Source organism: Hippocampus zosterae, chromosome 3 (assembly GCF_025434085.1).
Source record: "Hippocampus zosterae strain Florida chromosome 3, ASM2543408v3, whole genome shotgun sequence".
NCBI lineage: Eukaryota > Metazoa > Chordata > Actinopteri > Syngnathiformes > Syngnathidae > Hippocampus > Hippocampus zosterae.
This window is the reverse complement of record NC_067453.1, coordinates 24927841-24946128: the sequence shown is the minus strand read 5'-3', so window position 1 is coordinate 24946128 and position 18288 is coordinate 24927841. Positions and strand designations below refer to the sequence as shown.

At 43.7% G+C, this 18288-nt stretch overlaps 1 protein-coding gene and 1 long non-coding RNA gene across 4 annotated transcripts in view; one reads left to right on the top strand and one right to left on the bottom strand.

Annotated features, from left to right (window-relative positions):
- Positions 1-18288, bottom strand: part of LOC127597572 (PDZ domain-containing RING finger protein 4-like) — a 117985-nt gene that overhangs the window by 52455 nt on the left and 47242 nt on the right. The window contains exon 1 of one of the 3 annotated variants that reach the window (XM_052060698.1): positions 1663-2010. The exons of the other annotated variants lie outside the window; for them this stretch is intronic. Coding sequence (XP_051916658.1) covers positions 1663-1731 — 69 coding nt within the window. The 5' untranslated portion in view covers positions 1732-2010. Of the gene's footprint in view, positions 1-1662; positions 2011-18288 lie in introns of those variants that run through there. 3 annotated transcript variants of the gene reach the window in all.
- Positions 7642-10897, top strand: LOC127597615 (uncharacterized). The gene is made up of 3 exons (XR_007961687.1): positions 7642-7790; positions 10439-10511; positions 10590-10897. It is a non-coding gene; the product is annotated as an uncharacterized LOC127597615 (long non-coding RNA).

The window sequence follows — 18288 nt, the reverse complement described above, 5'->3', positions numbered from 1 at the left end:
CCTCCGTATCCACTCACAGCGATGCTTCGCGCAGGATATTCCCCTCCACCCCCGTTTAATTAATGCGCGGGGCGGTTGTATAAAACGGCTAATGAGAGCTGTGATCACAGTGGCGTGAAGGAAGGCGCTACGAAGAGAGAAGGCGAAGGAACGGGGGCTGCTTCACAGTTATTAGCCCGCCACTTGAACACGGTGGCTGAGAGGCGGCGGAGGTGGGTAGGTGAGCGCTTGGTTGTGTATTAGACGTGCCACAAACACACACCATCCTTGAGCTATTTTGCATTGCATATGAATAGCGACCGGCGCGTCTGCAGCCGTAGATTAAAATAGTGGACTACATACAATAACTGTCCAGAGAAAACCTTGCAAGTCCACTTTGATGATTTTCCTGAATGCACTATTAAGTAGTAAAAAAAAAAATCATGTCATGATATTTCTCTCTATTGGCATATACTGTTATTCCACATAAGACCATTTGTTCAAAAGACACAAAGCCAAAGAGCCAATTTCTTTGTTTTAATAACGCAAGTAACCGGTGGGTAAATTTCACTGGTCCCTTGTTAGCTTAGTAGAAACCTGGTCTTACCTCACTAGCCACCATTAAACTGTATCGTATATGCCAAGAGTAACATTCAATTACGACAGTAGGCCATCTTGATTTGCGAGTGCCTCGTTGTAAGATTTTTTTTTTTTTTTGGTTTTTGCAATATTTCAAGTACGATGTGGTGGAGAAAAAAAGTGGAGCACAAGCATTTTACTTTTCTTTTCAAGAAATGGCTAAAATGCAACTAACTCAATAAATATATAAGAATAAAAATTGAGTTTAAAGTTGACATCCCCCCCCCCCCCCCCCCACACACACACAATTTACAACCATTCTAGGTGTCCCCCCAGGGGCCAAGAATTAGAGCCCAAATTTGTCATGAAATCTACATCTATTTAAATATGTTGTTGGAATTTGGACCAAGAAATCCTTGTCCTATTTAACTGCACTTGCCTGGAACTTTAGAGTACATTGGTATTATGTAAAGCTTTTCGAGATATGCAAATAGAAAGCCACATTTCTCTTTGTAAAAGGTGAATAAAGATAAAAGCGGGTCCCCTCCACTTTCTGCTCCGTGTCGAGGTCTCATTTGTGAGAATGTCACAACGATTATCCTCAATTAAGTGCTTGGAAATGCAGGGATGGATCTATTCGAGTGAGAATCCCAAACACTTTGCCTGATCACCTTGAACACAAAGCAAAACAACTGGCAGAACTGATGGATTGTTTCACGCATGAGAGTAAGAGTCAAAGACCCGCCAAGAGGTCCTCGCGCCCTTCCAGTTTCTCCGCATTAAAATCAACACTGTCATGACACAGGTAACGTGTCATTGCAGGCAGCCTTTGGAGGTGGGGTGTGGGGTTCAAACACCCCTGAAGCGAGGCGTGACAAATTCACACGACGCCACCGTGGGAATGTTCCCGGACGCCTTGGGGTGGCTGTTATTCCAGAAAAGAAAAAGTTGCTCTCTCAGCACAGCACGATGAATGAACTCTCATCAGCTCCGCTGGCCAGTAAAGAAGACTCACACACTCTCTCTCTCTTGCTCTCTTTCGTGTTTCATTGGAAGCAGTCATTCATTCGCCCCCACCGACAACAAGCAGCAGCAGCAGCTCACCTGTGCAATCTCATACAGCAGCTTGTAGTGTTCCTCGCGCTTCTGTAAAGTGCACAGATTGCAGCCCATTATAGTTGTCGAGCGAGCGGCCAGTTCTCCCCGGTGACGGACACGAAGGGGGAGAGGGGGCAGTTGGGGGTCCACGCCGCGCTGCTTCTCATCCGTCACTCCTCAGCCAGCATCTTCTGGGGAGGTGCGCGCAGCTTCAGCATCCGCCGCCTTGTGCTGCGCTCGGCTCGCACGCGCGCTGGCACGCCGGAGTTGTGGCTACGGCGAGGGACGCTCCTCCGTATGGGGGGGGCGGGATGACGACGACGCTCGCGGCTCATGAATAATAAGGCAGGTGGCTCAGGCGGAGGGATTGGCGGGTGATGGGAGGGAGGGCGGGGACGGGAGTGGATGAGGCGGAGTCAGAGGGGATGAGGGAGTGGGAACCTGACGACTGATGCGCAGTTTGATGGCGAGGCTCTTTTGCGTGAGGAGCTTTTCATTGACTTCACTGACTCGACTGCTTCACAAGCGGATTATCTATCGCAGGGGTCGGCAACCCAAAATGTTGAAAGAGCCATTTTGGACCAAAAAAAAAAAAACACCTAAAAAACAAAGATGTCTGGAGCCGCAAAAAATTTAAAACCTTATACACGCCTTACAATGGAAGGCAACACATGCTGTAGGTATCTATATTCGCTTATTATCAAAATGAGTACGTTGGCTACAAAATGAACCTTCAGTGCATCTGGGGAGCAGGGGTGCCCAACCATTTTGGACCGAAGATTTACTTTTCAATCAACCAGCCTCCCAAGATCAACCAGTTAGCTCACGCGTGCATACGCACACACTTACACACGTATACCATGATGAGCAACAATCACGAAAGCCCCTAAGATGAACGAAGCAGAAAGATAAAGTAGACACATGAGTTTGTGAAAATCACCGTCTACCTTCGTTGAGACCTGACGCGGAAGCACGGGACGCACTTTGCAGCGTGTTAACTATCGTAGCTCACGTGTACCCTTTATAAATGCTTGCCACATTCCCATTCTTTGCCAGTACGCTCAGTGAACTGTACATTTTTCTTTACAACAGACACCCATGCAAATAGAAACGTTTGTCGCAGGCTATGACTCATATCCTCGTTGACAGAAATGTTAATAATAATAATAATAATAATACATTTTATTTGTGGGCGCCTTTCTACAAACTCAAGGACACCTTACAACAAGCAGTTAAAATCACGAGTACAATGTTAAAAACAACATCAAATAAGATAAGAAAAAATACAACAAAAACAAATAAATAAAATCATGGCTTTATGGTCTGAGTGAATAGGCTTGTCGAAACAGATGTGTTTTGAGGCGGGATTTGAAATGTGTTAGTGAGTCTGAATTACATGGTTGAAATGTAACGTTTATTCTCCACATTTTTACAGCATTGGAAAACGTTACGAATGTTTGTGTCATGTTTGTCCTCCTACGGAAACCATATGAAAACCAAAAATATATTTCCCTCGCCCATATTTTTTGCAAGAAGCAAAATGGCCGCCTTTTTCGGTGGATGAAAACCGATGGACAATATTAATATGAATGCTGTCTTTTGTGTAATGGGGGGAATGATTATTTGAATTTTGAATTTATTTGTGTTTGTGTCTAACTACGAAGTTACTCTACACTAGGTTTTTTTTGGCGGGGGGTGAAAGTTTCAAAAACTGGATACAAACATTAGAATAATTGTGGAAAAACATATGCAGTTTTAATGTACACCGAGTGAAATTTTTCATGATTAAAAAATTCTGACGATTATGTTACAGCGATTGAAATCCCCAAATTCTGTCTAAACTGTAGATATGTTTCCATTTGTTTAAACTACTGGAATAAAAATTGTCCACACCATTCTGGTTTATTGAGATGCACCGACGTTTTTTGGCTTTTTTTTCCCCCTCAAGCACAAATAATTCGACTATCAGTTGTCAAGCAGCTGAGAAAAATGTCAGTTGAAAGAAAAAAAAAGTCTAAACTTCAATCAAGGCATTTTATGTTTGAAGGCAAGCACACATCTTCAGGGCTGGATTAGGTCATCAAGTAGCACAGCGCTGCAGCACCCCAATGGTCCCAACAACCAAACTTGAATTGACCTTGTTCGTTAAAGCTGACACGGGGTTGAAAATAATTGGGGGGGAAACGGCTTATTGCATATTTATAAACGTGGCCGACACCACAGGTGTCGGCGGTAATGGCGGCAAATGGCATATATGGATTTCAGAGAAAAATCCACATCGGCTAACAACTCCTCGCAAACTGCAATAATTGCTATACCTTCACAGTTATTCTCTCCGCCGTGAAATTTTCTCTGACGAGCGGGAAGCCCCGCTAACGAGCAATAATTGTTAACAAATTGGCCTCCCAGCTATCGCTGAATAGAGTAGATGAGCGCTGCTCATCAACTGGGGCTGGCGGGCATCTCGTCCCTCCCGGGGGACACCCGTAATCCGATTTTCTGGGCTTTAATTTTGCTCGACTGCCTGGAGTGGAGCCAAACAGAAAGCTACATCACACGGCAACCATTATGGCTAATACTATCTAGCGCTCTGCTCCGCCATCCGTATAAAAACGTCCTCAAGAATCAACAAGGAGAGAGCTTTCTGCTGTTGCTAGGCAATCATAAAAGCCCAAAAAGTGACATGAGCAGGTCATGTCGGGAGGGATGAACCTCTTTTTGCAACAGCATCGTGGAAAAATGGGACTGGCATTGCTCGTCGTGCGGCTTGTATGCAGAAGTAGGGTTGGAAAATTTCAGGACTTTACAAAGCTGATACATTTAAATGGGGATTAGGAGGAATTTATGGACGGGCTCAATGATCATGAAAATAATAATGAAATCATCTCCTGGAATGGTTAATGTTTGCAAATCATGCTCCACTTTTGCTAAACGTACCATCTTGACCTGAGCTGCAAAGTTCAATTGCAATCAAGGTGCAGGTCTGAGCCAGTATCTTTTAATTCTTTTTTTTTTGGAGCTCGGTAGTTGATGTGGACACTCGGGTCAAATTCAATGTGCTCTCGACATGGAAAAAGAAATACAAGAGCCCCAGAATGTGCTGACAATGTCCATTATTAGCTGGCGCGGAGAAACGGCCATTCCAATGTGACGCGGCAATCAGTGACCCCTGAGGTTAAGACGCTCATCAGTCACCCAAATGGCCCATCTCATCATCCGCGAAGCGAGACCGATACAGTAGCCCTCTGCCTGCGGTCAAGCAGCGCCACTCGATGGGCTGTGCCGAGTGAGTGATGCGCTTTGGAAAGTGCATTGGAACTGAGAAAAGCTCTTCCCGGGCACTTTGCAGTTGCAGGTTTTACATGGCGAACTGGTGAGTGTTCTGCAAGTGGCGCTTTCATTCATCTGATGATCCCCCCCGCCCCCTCAATTGCATGCTATCGTTATGACATAAGTTTGAGTTGAGACACCATAGAGCAGCTAGCAAAACTAGCATTGATAATGGCACGGTTGATATCAATAGTTGAATGCAAATTTAACAAATGTTTTGAATTGCCTACATTAATATCACCCAAAACCACTTCAAGCTCATTTCAATAAAAGCTGGTCTTATGTTCCCCGTAAAAATAAATGGTTTCCACATGTTTTTTTTTTGGGGGGGGCAGTGCTATTCAAGTGTGTGTACATGCACAGAGAGTCGGCATAACTTCCACTCACAACCCGGATTAAATTTAGCTCGTCCCAAAAATACAAAGCTTGTCTCTTAGTCGTGATGTATCACTTCAGCATACTTCTGTCCTTTTTATCGAAAAAAATCGGTGTATCTTGTAGAATATATTTCTGAATCTGAGGGCAATTCTGAAAGCACACATAAATAAATTGATAAATAAATAAAATGACAAATAGCTGTGGATAGACTCCAAAGGGGGAAAAAAAACACAAATAGGTGTATTTATGAATTAACCGCAACCCGACAACAACACACCTATTCTTTTGTTAGACCTTGTTCAGCGATTGTTGCCGATTTCATTTTGGTATGTTGCTACTTCCTTCCCCCCCTCCCCGGTCACCAATAGATTGATAGGACTCTGACGAGACTGAAGTGGATTTTCTTTGTCAAATATTTGAGTCCCATCTTTTGCTTATAACAAGAAGGAGCACTGAAGCGAAGAAAGCTGTTAGCGTTTCTAGTTGGTCCACCGGTTAGCTGCCATATGCTTGTCAGTTTAAAATGTGGTGTGTGTGTGTGTTTTAATCAGGGTTCAAGCTACCTGGGACCCAAGGTCCATTTCAGCCCCCACAAAGATCTGGGGGTTGGAGGGGATCATTTCTTTGTTTATTTGCATGTATTTATATAAGTTTAAAACACTTCAATTAATTCACTGTCTGCGCTGCTATGGTTTATATCAAATTTATATCAACGGCCTTCCAGTCTCCTCGATGTCCTTTCCCAGTCTCCACCAGTCGTTCATCAACCGGACAGCCCTTTTGCCCGCTCAGGTAGAAACAAGCCCGCCACCGTGTTCATTCCCTCAGTTAATGGGCCTCACATCACAAGGCACGGTGAGCCGATCCGTCCTCGCTGTGATGGCTGTATTTTGAGCCTGCTTCAATTGCGTTTCTGACAAACTGATATTTAAGCTCCCCTAAAACCTCAAGGTATAACCTTCAGGCAAGTGTGGAAATACAGCGATAGCCAGGCTGTAAACTGGCAGGCCTGCAGGTGTGCCGGGTAAAAACGCCGCATCGCTTTCAAGAAAGGACTTAAAAAGTTGCCGCTTTTGTGAACACATCGACGATACCCTTCTCAATTCCACTCGGGACGAATGACTCACTTCGCACATTGCATAGCGACGTCATTTACTAGCATTGCTAGCAAGAAACATGACGCTGAATGCACATCGTTTGTTTACATTTGACAGACAGGAAACACTACCAACACAGTCGTAACGATACTTACGAAATGAATATACTCTAGAAGAAATTTCTTAACGAGAACATTTTGTAAGTAGAGACGCGTTTTCCATGTAAATGCCCTAATCCGTTCCAAGCCCCCACAAAATTTTAGCAAGCAGACGAAATCATCAAAATACGGAACAAATATATGTTACAATTAGATTATGGCACAATAAATGAGAGTTGTGCATTATGTAAAAAACAAAGAGTAAAGAATAAAAATGGTCATTTAACTTTAGACTGCGTCCACATCGGGGGGTTGCCTTCTTTAGTTCATGTTCTCAGAGTTCTCGGACCACAGTTGGACTTGAGTTGATTGTATTTGTCACCGGCCAGTCTTACTGGACATCATTGCGTCATCGCCACAGAATACACTACATACACAGTCATGCGTCGATTGATATTCTACAACGACTGGGAAATTTGCGGGTTCACACTCTCGTGACAGATCGCCAGCTTTCGGTTTCGTGAGCGCTCATCTCTCGGGTGTTGGTTGTGTCACGCTACGGCAAAGACTGAAAGACTTGTGATCAAATCAAACATGCTTGATATCGTCAGAATGACAAGACAATGAAAAGCCTAATCTAAAAAAAAAAAAATAACAAAAAAACAACGACAACCGAGACGACCGCCTTGGACTTAACGATCGAGATGACGGAAGCGCACTGGGACCCCCGTAAAACCAGGAAACTTCCTTTGGACTTACAGTTTTTAGTCCCAGTCTATGAACAACACGAAGAATAAGCCCAGCATCAATTGTGAGTACACAATTTATTAAGTGTTACTATGGCATCGCCCCTTTGCCTCACAGTTAGGAGACCACGGTTGAAATTCCCGCTCTGTGGAGTTCTCTCTGTACTTACTCGACGTTTATCCGAGTACACCGTCTTCCTCCCCAGAAACTTTTTTCCACCCGTTGCATCAACTAACAAGCGAGGCCATGGCTGAGAAGCCACAATTCATAAAGCAGAGAGAGAGAGAGAGAGAGAGATCAGAATCGCATTTAATGGATGCAAAGCTTCGGATTAAGACAGTTGAGTGGGGCTCATCACATGCTGGAGGAAGAGACATCTTTATCCCAACGCTGGCTTTCCGTCACCAAGGCAACAGGGTAGCACCTTTATCATATGGGAAACGTAATAGAAATGCATTCCGAGCTGTGATCCCTGGAACGCACGGTGAGATTTTGATACACAAACCCATCACTCGCTGTCTGCTGAGAATCTATAGGTCCCGATTTGGGAGCAATTAGACGATTCGACGATACTACGAATCAATGTCACCGGATGTCGTGTCTCGTGGTGGCAGGACTGACAGCGGTCGGTCCGGCTGTGTCGACATGCAAAGCGCACAGGTGGAGGCTTCAAAGCGAACGCTTAGTGGTCAAAAACCGCAGGGAAGCCAACCAAAACATCTCGCTTGGAGACGATAAATTATTAACTGCATCTTTAATTCATGTGGGAACATGGCCAGGGATAATAATAGCACATTGGGGTGTGTAGCTTTGCATGATAAAACACCCGCTGTTGCTTTTCAGGCAATCCACATTGTCTTGTAAAAAGCTGTGTTTTTGATTTTCAAGCTAATTATCGTTCTATTAAAACTGACTGCGGAAGGGAACATGTTCCGGAAAAATTAACTTTTTATTTTGTGTACTACAATGCTTGTGTCTCTGGAGTGCCTCCCCACCCGTCAAGTGTGAAATTAAACACCCTAGTCAATCTTTTTTTTTTGATCTGCCCGTTTCTGAAAATTATTGATGAGGATGAAATTAGCCAGTGGTTTTCACTGCTTTTCAGGGTGAGCGCACTTCTGGCCGACGATGAGATGTTCTCAAGTTCAACTTTTATACGTATTATTCCACACCCATCTATCTTTGTACGACACTCGATGCCAACGAGGCGCTCTGATGCGGCCACGCCACTTTTTGGTGTGTCGGCATATACATATATAACTATCTTCACATCTGAGTGCAGTGGTACCTCTACTTACGAACATCTCTTCATAGAAAATGTTCAAGTTACGAAACACGAAAATATTGCCTCTCGTTACAAAAGAAATTTCAAGATATGAACAGTAAAAATATAGTATGGGCTGCTCCTCGCAGCTCAGAGTTTCCTGAACGCAACGCACTTCAAGCTGCTCTGCCATTGGCTACTACCGAGCATCATCCTGGTATCCCATTGGTTAAGAGGGACCTCTACCGTATGTGATGCATATTTTGATGCATTTTTAAGCTGTATAAAACAAGTATGTCTGAATGTGTGCGGGCTTGGAACGGATTATGGCATTTACATGGAAAATGCGTCTCCACTGACAAAATTTTCTGGGTCAGAAAATTTTCCATAACATTAATTTCGCAAGTAGAGGTACCACTGAACTACATTGTCTTTCAACATCTACAATAGATTTCAGAAACATTTCTGAAATCATTTTACAAGTTTTTTTAAGGATGATCTCAAGTTTTGTTTGAGAAAAAACACAACAACAAAACACAAATATTGGTGTTGGATTTACATCGAGCGCTACATGTGCTGGAGGGCTGAGGCATATGTTAACGTCATGGGCCATTTGTCAGCAGAAGAGGCTCCTCTGGTGCATCGAGTGTTTTATGGGGACTTTATGTGATGCATTATGTTCATTCTGGGATGATTAAGTTGATTCGTTTTAACATTTGGTGTTTGGATCGCGCTCCGGTTGACGTTTTACATTTGTAGCCGTGGCTGACGACCTTGCTGAACATGTTACCTCGGATGACGGGCTTTCCGACAATGTTGTTTTTGATATAATTCAAATTTCATAGCCGGATTCCTGCTTCCTTAGAGGAAAATCAACGCTAAAAATAAATTTCCGGTGAATAGAGACCTGCCACGCAAAGATCTGATTGACCGCAGGCATCCTGGCCGTAGTGTTTCTGACATCCGTTGTAATCAATAGACGATTTGCAGGGATGCAGAGGCATCTTTTGTGGGATAAGATTGGAAATCAGTAGGGCCCTTCCTTCGAAAGAGGATAATCATGACGAACAGACCGTCGATAAGGAACATGGAGGTACCACTCAATGATTTTTACCTGAGGCATGGTGGCGGATTGTTTTTGGTGTCATTTGAAATCAATAGACTAAAATCGGAGACACTCTGATAAATGACCCTTTGTGGTTTGAAAAAGCTCCCGTGGAAATTTAGGGGGGGGGGGGGGACCTATCGCTTGAAGTTTGAATTCTTGAACAATTTCAGGACTAGCGATTACGAGAGTGGATTCATCTTAATGTCACAGCTGTGCATCAACCACTACAACGGAACCTAATGTGTGTTGCCATCCACTGCCATTCTTTTTTTATTTTTTATTTTCAGAATCAAAATCCTCTTTATTGGCCAAATATGTAGAACACACAAGGAATTTGTCTCCGGTAGTATAGGCTACCCTAGTATCATCAATAACAAGCAACTACGATAAACAAGGACATGACAAATAAGTATGGAAAGACATTCTGTATCGTAAGGGTACCGTGCATGCTTCAGCGACGCTGCATTGTTGCGCTTGTTAAAGGTGAAACTTGTCACCGAAAGCCAACGCGCATATCAGACTCATCATTGATTGCAGGTTGGTGAGAGAGTAACCCGCCAATAACCCGACAATGCACACCTGACGCTTGCATGAGAGATTTGTGCTCGGGTTGAGATATAAGCCAATCCATTAAAGACATCAAAATAAAGAAGACTGCCGGGAGATTTTTATTTTTTTTTTTTAAACAAAAGTATTGAAATTTGAAATGTATACTTTGAATAAGTCTCTCTCTGTCTCACACTCTCTCTCTACACTGCAGTGGTTGGGACTGAGGAAGGCCTACTTGACCAACACCAGCTCAAGTAGTAAAATAGTCATCTCCCAACCCGAAGGTTGGGTATTCGATCCACAACACTTGTGGACTGTGTTGGAGTTGTCATGACTCTGTTCTGTTTTGGTTTCTGTTCCAGGTGGAGTGGTGGGCGGTTCCGTCCAGCAGCGCACCTGTCACGCATCACAATAGGGGTTGCATATAAGGACTGCCCGAGTTATCAAGTTTTCGTTCTCTGATTATTCCTCATCTTGCTCATGATCAAGTGTTGCTCAAGTGTTGAATTAGCTTGACATTCTTTCTTGTTTACGCCACGAATTTTCTCACCTCTGTATTTTTGTTATTTAAGCATAGCCTAGGTTTTGATATCTTACGCGTTTTGGATTTCTTGTCGTCTTTTCACGACAACCTATTTACATTTATCCTTGCCTTTTGCAACCATTTTTGGTGATACTCATTTTCCTGGTTTTTGCACCAGCGTCATTTATTGTACTCTGTTGGCCTTGCGTTTTTTTTTGGGGGGGTGGGGGGGTTGGATTTCATTTCAATTATTTTCATTCTAGGGCGGCCCGGTGGTCCAGTTGTTAGAGTCTCTACCTCACAGTCCAGAGGTACCGGGTTCAATTCCAGTTCCGGCCTCCCTGTGTGGCGTTTGCATGTTCTCCCCGGGCCTGTGTGGGTTTTCTCCGGGTACTCCGGTTTCCTCCCACATTCCAAAAACATGCATTGCAGGCTGATTGAACACTCGAAATTGTCCCTCGGTGTGAGCGTGGATGGTTGTTCGTCTCTGTGTGCCCTGCGATTGGCTGGCAACCGTTTCAGGGTGTAACCCCGCCTACTGCTCGAAGACAGCTGGAATAGGCTCCAACACCCCCCCGCGACCCTGGTGAGGATAAGCGGATCGGAAAATGGATGGCTGGATGGATTTTCATTCAATTCCATCTGAGAGTCTGATTCTGTTTTATTCAAGCGAAAGCCCATTTACTCCTTCAGACTGTCAAACCCAGGAACCCTCCGCAGGGAAGCACGCACACCATCCACTACGCCGCTGTACGACACACAAATACCAACCACCTCGAAAGCCCTCTCCTCACATGTTGTGAGAGTCATCCGTGCACCTTGAGGATCATCCTTAAAGCCTTCATCCAAACAACTCAGGTATTAGAATAGCCACACAGTGTGTACTTTGTCGTAATAACAACCGCCGACGGCTCACAGGCTTGTTTTCCAGCCACAGATTAGTCTGGAATTATGTTGACACCCAGCGGGCAGCAATCTTGCTTAGGAATTTATTTTTAACGCATCCTGCTGTTTAGATAACAAAAGCAGACGACAAGCAGCAGGAGGAAACAAGTCGGGAGAGGGAGATGTGTTTGATTTAACATGCTGCGTCGCATGCTGCTGCCTTGGCACTCCAATTGACGGGATGGAGTGACGTAGTGGTGTCGGAGAGGACAAAAGACAAAGTGAGAGACTCTGTAGTGCAGTCGACGCTCACGGTGTTCTACACTCGTAGGGAATTTCATTTTGAAACATCTGAGAAACTCCCAAAACGAAATAACGTGGATTATGCACCCTCCTTTTCAAATACTTCAATATACTGTCGTTTTTTAGACTTATTTTAAACATAAGTCCAACATGAAACTTGAAAACCAAAAAAAATGTCTGCGTTATTTTAAGAAGTGAGAACGATTAGACTGATACTGCGGTTCAACTATTAACTGCACTTTTCTTCTTGCGCCTTGTTGAGACTGGACCCTTTTTTTGAACCAATCCAAAGAAAAAGCCAAACATGAGGAGGGTTAATGACTTCACATGTACTTAAATAGGGTACGCTGAGGTCTTGCTTGACATGGTTGGCATTTCAGCTTGAAAACAACAAAATGGCGGCACTTTTAGCAATGCGACGCTAACGCTTGGCTACCTCAAAGCTCGATCGATTTATTTATTTATTTTGCCGATACAAGTGCTTGTTAATTTGAATGTTGTTGCAAACCTATTTCAGTAAATTTGCTTCAAGAACTGAAACTAAAACTAGATAAGTTTCCATTGGCCACAGAGTGCAATATTTCATGATTTCTTTTTTTTTCAATTGTGAAAACTTGGGAAAAAAAAAAACTTACCACCTCAAGAAAACAGATTTTTAAAGTAAATAAATTTAAACAAAATCAACTGGAATTGGAGTTTCGAAAATTGTTCTCATCTTTCATATGTCCGTGTATTATAAGAATTTGACATTTTGAACTGAAATTTCCGGCAATTGCAGACAAAAAAAAAAAAAAAGAGAGAGAAAAGGTCATCGATCTTAATTAGCTGATATTGAAAACAATCAATGGCAGACGCAGAACGAACAAATAACCTCTCTTGCTCCCAAAGGACGGCCATCGATTTTTCACTTATAACCAGCACTAAATTATCGGACAACAGATGAAGCGTTTGTGTCATTGAGTATTGCTTTCGACAACTGGGGGAGCGTGACTTGGTTTGTGTCTCTATGACAACCAGTCACACCCGACAAAAATGTTTGACTGCCATTCAGGTATGAAAAAACAACAAAATTGATAATTTAACCAAAATCCATCCATCCATTGTCTGATCCGCTTTATCCTCACAAGGGGTGCTGGAGCCTATCCCAGCCGTCTTCGGGCAGTCGGCGGGGGACACCCTGAACCGGTTGCCAGCCAATCGCAGGGCACACAGAGGCGAACAACCATCCGCGCCCACATTCACACCTAGGGACAAATTTGAATGTTCAATCAGCCTGCCATGCATGTTTTTGGAATGTGGGAGCAAACCGGAGTACCCGGAGAAAACTCACGCAGGCCCGGGGAGAACATGCAAACTCCACACTGGGAAGGCCAAAGCCGGGATTGAAGCCACAAGCTCTTCACTGTGAGGTCACCGGGCTGCCCCAATCATACTAATAATTTATTTTAATTGTAAAATAAAAGAGGATAAGTGGTATAAAAAAATGGAATAGGTACGGTGACAATAAATACTCAGAAAAGCCATTACCGTGGAGACCCAATTCAATTTCAGGGTAAATTTTCGATTAGATCTTCCACTAAAATGAAAACAAATCCATAGAGCCAGAAACATGAAGGGAAATTTATTTTTAAATTCATTTTTCATTTAGTGGGAGAGATCTGGTCCCCGGGGCCTTGAGTAAGGACACCTGAAATTTGCTGCTCAGAAGATATGATGCTTTGAGTTTTGAGGCACATTTTTCCAAATTGCAACACTAGAGCTCTTCGGTAGCCTTTAACTTCAGATTTTTCACCGCATTTGCGATGTTGAGGCAGCAAATCATGATGGAGACACTGAGGCATCGATTGAAAAGACGGGCAAAGTGAGGTCCCGCAGTAATAAAAAGGCACACGTTTAAATCCATTTTAAAGCGTGGACCAAAGCTACTGCATAATCATCCACGGCCTTGCATCTTAGAAGCCTCTTTTTTTTAAAATAATGCAATGATGCATCTTAAACGGTGGGTGTTTTATTGATTCCCCTGTTGTTCTGCTTGACGGACCTCATATAGCCGGCGGGGCGTCTCCAACTGAGTTTTTTGTCGCCCTTGAGGAATCAGATATAGCAGGCTAGTGTATGTGTTAGGGTGACCCCCCCGACCTGAAGTTATACACAAGGGGAAAACTGACTCTGTAGCATTGGATAAACGTTTGTGAGGGCAGGGCCGTGTTGCCCTGCAGGGTGACACAAAAAAACTGATGCGCTATGGCTCAATGGAGTTCCGCTCAAGGTTTTAGGTCAACACAGGTCAGCTCCCCCCCGTGTTTATTTTAGCAAAGAGAAGGTCGGGATCTTTTTTTTTCCCTGCCTGTTAATACGCAGGAGATAAATTAACACCACCACCCCCGCCTCTAAACCCCGCAGCCGCTTTCTGGGAATAGTTTCCGCCTCACGGCGCATGGTGGTTTGAACCAAAGGGGGTGGATGGGGGGAGTGGAGCAGGGGGGGGTAGCAATATTCACAAATCAGCCAATGGTTATAACTTGGGAAGAGGAAACATGCATGCATCATGTCGCGCCGTGTCTTTGCCACCATCCAAAGACGGCGGTGGAGGTGTTCTCGTTCCGCATTTATCTTATTTTGCCATTTGCATGGCGAAGCGAAGCCGCGGCGACGCTAACAAATCACACTAATGCAAGAGAGTGTTTCCACGCAAAAGGTAGCGTTCCTGCACTCGCTTCATTAAATTACTGTCTCATTGGCCTCCGTACAGCATGTAAGTCACCAGTGCATTTGTTGGCACTTTATTTATTGCCAAGGACTTGACTGGGTGACAGTATTTCTCTAATGAGGGGGGAAAAAAATACTCTGAGGCGAGTCATCTTTTTCTTAATGTGTTTTCAGGAGGCATTTGAAAGACAGTTTTTTTTTTTGGTTTTTTTAAAGGCCACAAGTACACTGTTTTTTTTGTAAAAAGCAAATCACACCAAGGGACAGCTTCAAGTGTTCCATTAAACTGCCATGCCTGTTTTTGGAATGAAACTGGAGTACCCGGAGAAAACCCACGCAGGCACGGGGAGAACATGCAAACTCCACATTGGAAGGCCGCAGCCGGAATCGAACCCTTTTTATTTACATTAAAAAGCAGTTATTTTAAAAAGCAACAACACTGCCTGAGTTATAGTATTTGTTCAAAATAAATTAAAGTGCACAATAATACTTCTTCGTCTTTCGTGAAACAATTTCGATGAACAACAACTAGTAGCCTTGGCAATCAATCTTTCGCTTCTTTACACCAGCGCAAAGAATTACAGCAACAAAAGGCACAATAGCAGACCAGAATTCCACCTTTGCCCACAATGCGATACAGGATTCTGGTTCAGGCAAGTCATTTTCAACCAAAAAGACAAACTATAAAACAGAGTTAGAAGGGGAGGTCTTCTAAAGAGGTAGGTCATTACTTAAACATGTAGTGAATCGATCGTCCACAAGTGTGAATGTGAGTGCAAATGATGGTTTCTCTATATAAGCCCATTTCTCTCCAAGTCAGCTGGGATAGCCTCCAGCTCAATCTGATGATGACAAGCAGAGTTAAAACCGGGTGGATGGATCACTAAAATTATAAAAGTGTACCAAATGTTGTGTAAAAAGCAAAAAGCGAGGCAGAAAATGAATCCCAAACATCTCGCTCATCTACTGTGAAGAGTCTTTGCATCTTGAAATGAAGAAGTGACATCTACGTGGGAAACTGACTTTTCCTCGGAAGAGATTTCAGCACTCTCCGGCTGGTCCTTACATGCAAATGGTTTTATTCGTCTTACCTCGGCAATTCTCACCAACTTCCATTGCAGAGTCAACACTACTTCCTTATACTATATGTACACAAGACACAGGAGCCTGTATAGTATACGGGTCCTTGCGCGAGTGAGAAGCACGAGCGTCCTCGCCCTCTTCCTCCTCCTCAACCTGTTCTGCTCCTCACCTTGTGGAAAAAAAAAAAATAGCTCCGAGCTAATACTGTGTCTTTAATTCCTGGTTGTAGCACTCACGCCGGGCTGCCCCCTGACAAACTCTCTCCTCCACCGGAGATTTGTAGTCAGCCATTTTGTGGACTAATTGCTGTGCACCAGTGACCTGAGGTCAGGCATCTGGAAGGCAAACTGGTAGGGCAAAAAAAACGGCAGTCTCCTTGCCTCAACTCGAGGCCTTTTCACACGGCACTAAGTAGAGAGCAGCGCGCCGTCGACCGCTCCATTCATGCCGAAAAAGCTGGCGGCACATGAGATAGGCACTAGCTGCTGTGGTGGCACCAGGGCTGTTGGACTCGGGTCGAGACTCTACACATTTTTTTGTTGTCGTCTCGGACTTGACTCCATGGCATTTGACTGAGACTTCCATTTGACTTGCAAAATATTTTTATTCACTCAATGAAGGCAACTATCTTTTTATTCCTAAAGAATAATAATGATGTCTTCCCACAAAAAAAAAAAATTAAATTAAAAATCTTAAATTTCTCAGATGGTCAAAATGTCATTCTCGTCTCTCTCCCGACATTGGCCACCATTGTTTTTGTTGTTTATCGACACGGTTCACAAAGCAAAGGGTTCCATTCCATCTAAGAAGAGTGCTGACCAGATTGAAAGTGATCCAATTTTGTAGTTGTGAAAATAGTATTTAGCTTAAGTTTTACTCTTGAGCTCATCTGGATTTCAACTTGATTTGGATTTGGACCTTTGTGACTCCAACTTGACTTGGACTCTAAAAGTTGGACTTGAATACAGCCCCGGTACACGGACCCAAATTTAGCGTGGCAAGCTTTGGGAAAAAACCTGATATACGACTTGATAAAAAGGAAACTGCTCTACACTCAGCCTAAAGGAACCAAAAGCGGTTTTCTTGGAGCTGTGGGTCACAGATGAGCCTAAACTACCCCAGATCCTGCCATTACAATTGGATGCATTCCTCTTTATAGCTGCTGCTCATCTCCTCTTGATTCCTTCTCATTCCAAGCAAAGCCAAGGCATTCTGTTAAGACTGTGTGCAGAGGGAAATTTGTTTTAAAAGCATTTTGATGGTCTTGATAAAACAGTGAAAATGTCAAATGCAAGGCAACTCAAAGATAAGAGAGACAACGACATCTCAGATCATCCCTCATTATATAACTCCAAGTGGATCGGCACACTTTAGCACCCAGCTAACTTGTCAAACATTAACCAAACTTTATGGCCGTTATAAGTTTCTACATAGGTCAAATAAAAATATGTTCTACCTGTATTTTACGGGAGAGGAGGGTTGTGCCTACCCCATCTCATTGGTCCACATCGTGGAAAAGGCTAATTGCACAGGGGTCCGGGCGTTTGCAAAATAAACAAGCGTTCAATCTGTCTCTCGTTTCGCTGGCTTGCACGTTGCCAGCAACATAAATCAAAGTCAGCGAGGAGGCGGACGTGCGATCGTGGAGATTGATCGGCTTCACGCTGGTTCCGATATGAATCTAATCTCTTCACTTTGGCTCATATTTGCCATTCGTCTTGGGCTTCCACTCCACCCACATTGTCGTCTTGCTCCTCCAGCGTAGCCGAATAACAACAGGGGAGCTTCTTGATTATCTGTGGTTAAAATATGAGCAGGGTCATGCTCAATAGTGGTTCGATCTGGTGACATGCTTTGCCCACCTCTACCCTCTGCTTCTTTCGCATATGAGTATCATATAATGCACGACAAGCGTATTCCCATCCGGCCCATTTACATTTCTAAAACGTAAATTAGAAATTTCATCCGAATTTGCTGACGCACCATCTATAAGACAGCACCTTAGCAAAAAGGGTAGCGTTGTTGCTACCCGTGTGTCCTATCACGTTGTTCATTCAAACAAACGATAACGAGAGCTGAACGTCTGAATTGTGCTCAGTGTCAGATTTGGGCTTTGCTTGTGAAATTCAGACTAGTTAAGAGTTGTGTGACCGACATGAAAACCAGAGAGCGATCGATGGGCGAAAAACAATCAGTTAGGAAGTTGGGAAAAGATGGCCTCTCTACGCCACAACAAGGACTTTCAGGTTTAACGTTTTCCCATATTTCTGAACGTACCCACGACGAGTGAACGGGAACACCCGGGCCCGAGTCAAAGTTTCGTTTTTGTAAATTCAGCCCCCCCCCCAAAAAAAAAAATTGACGTACACTCTGGAGTGACATATTTGTTTTTCCTTTTTTGTGTGATTTATTGTCCAGACGCAACTTATTGTCAGAAATATTCATGAAAAAGGATTGTATTATTGCAGAAATCAAAGAACCCCCCCCCCCCCCAACCCCTACTGCTCCCTTACCTTTAGAGTGGACTGAAGAGTGTGGCATTTGTTTTTCCTGTGTAC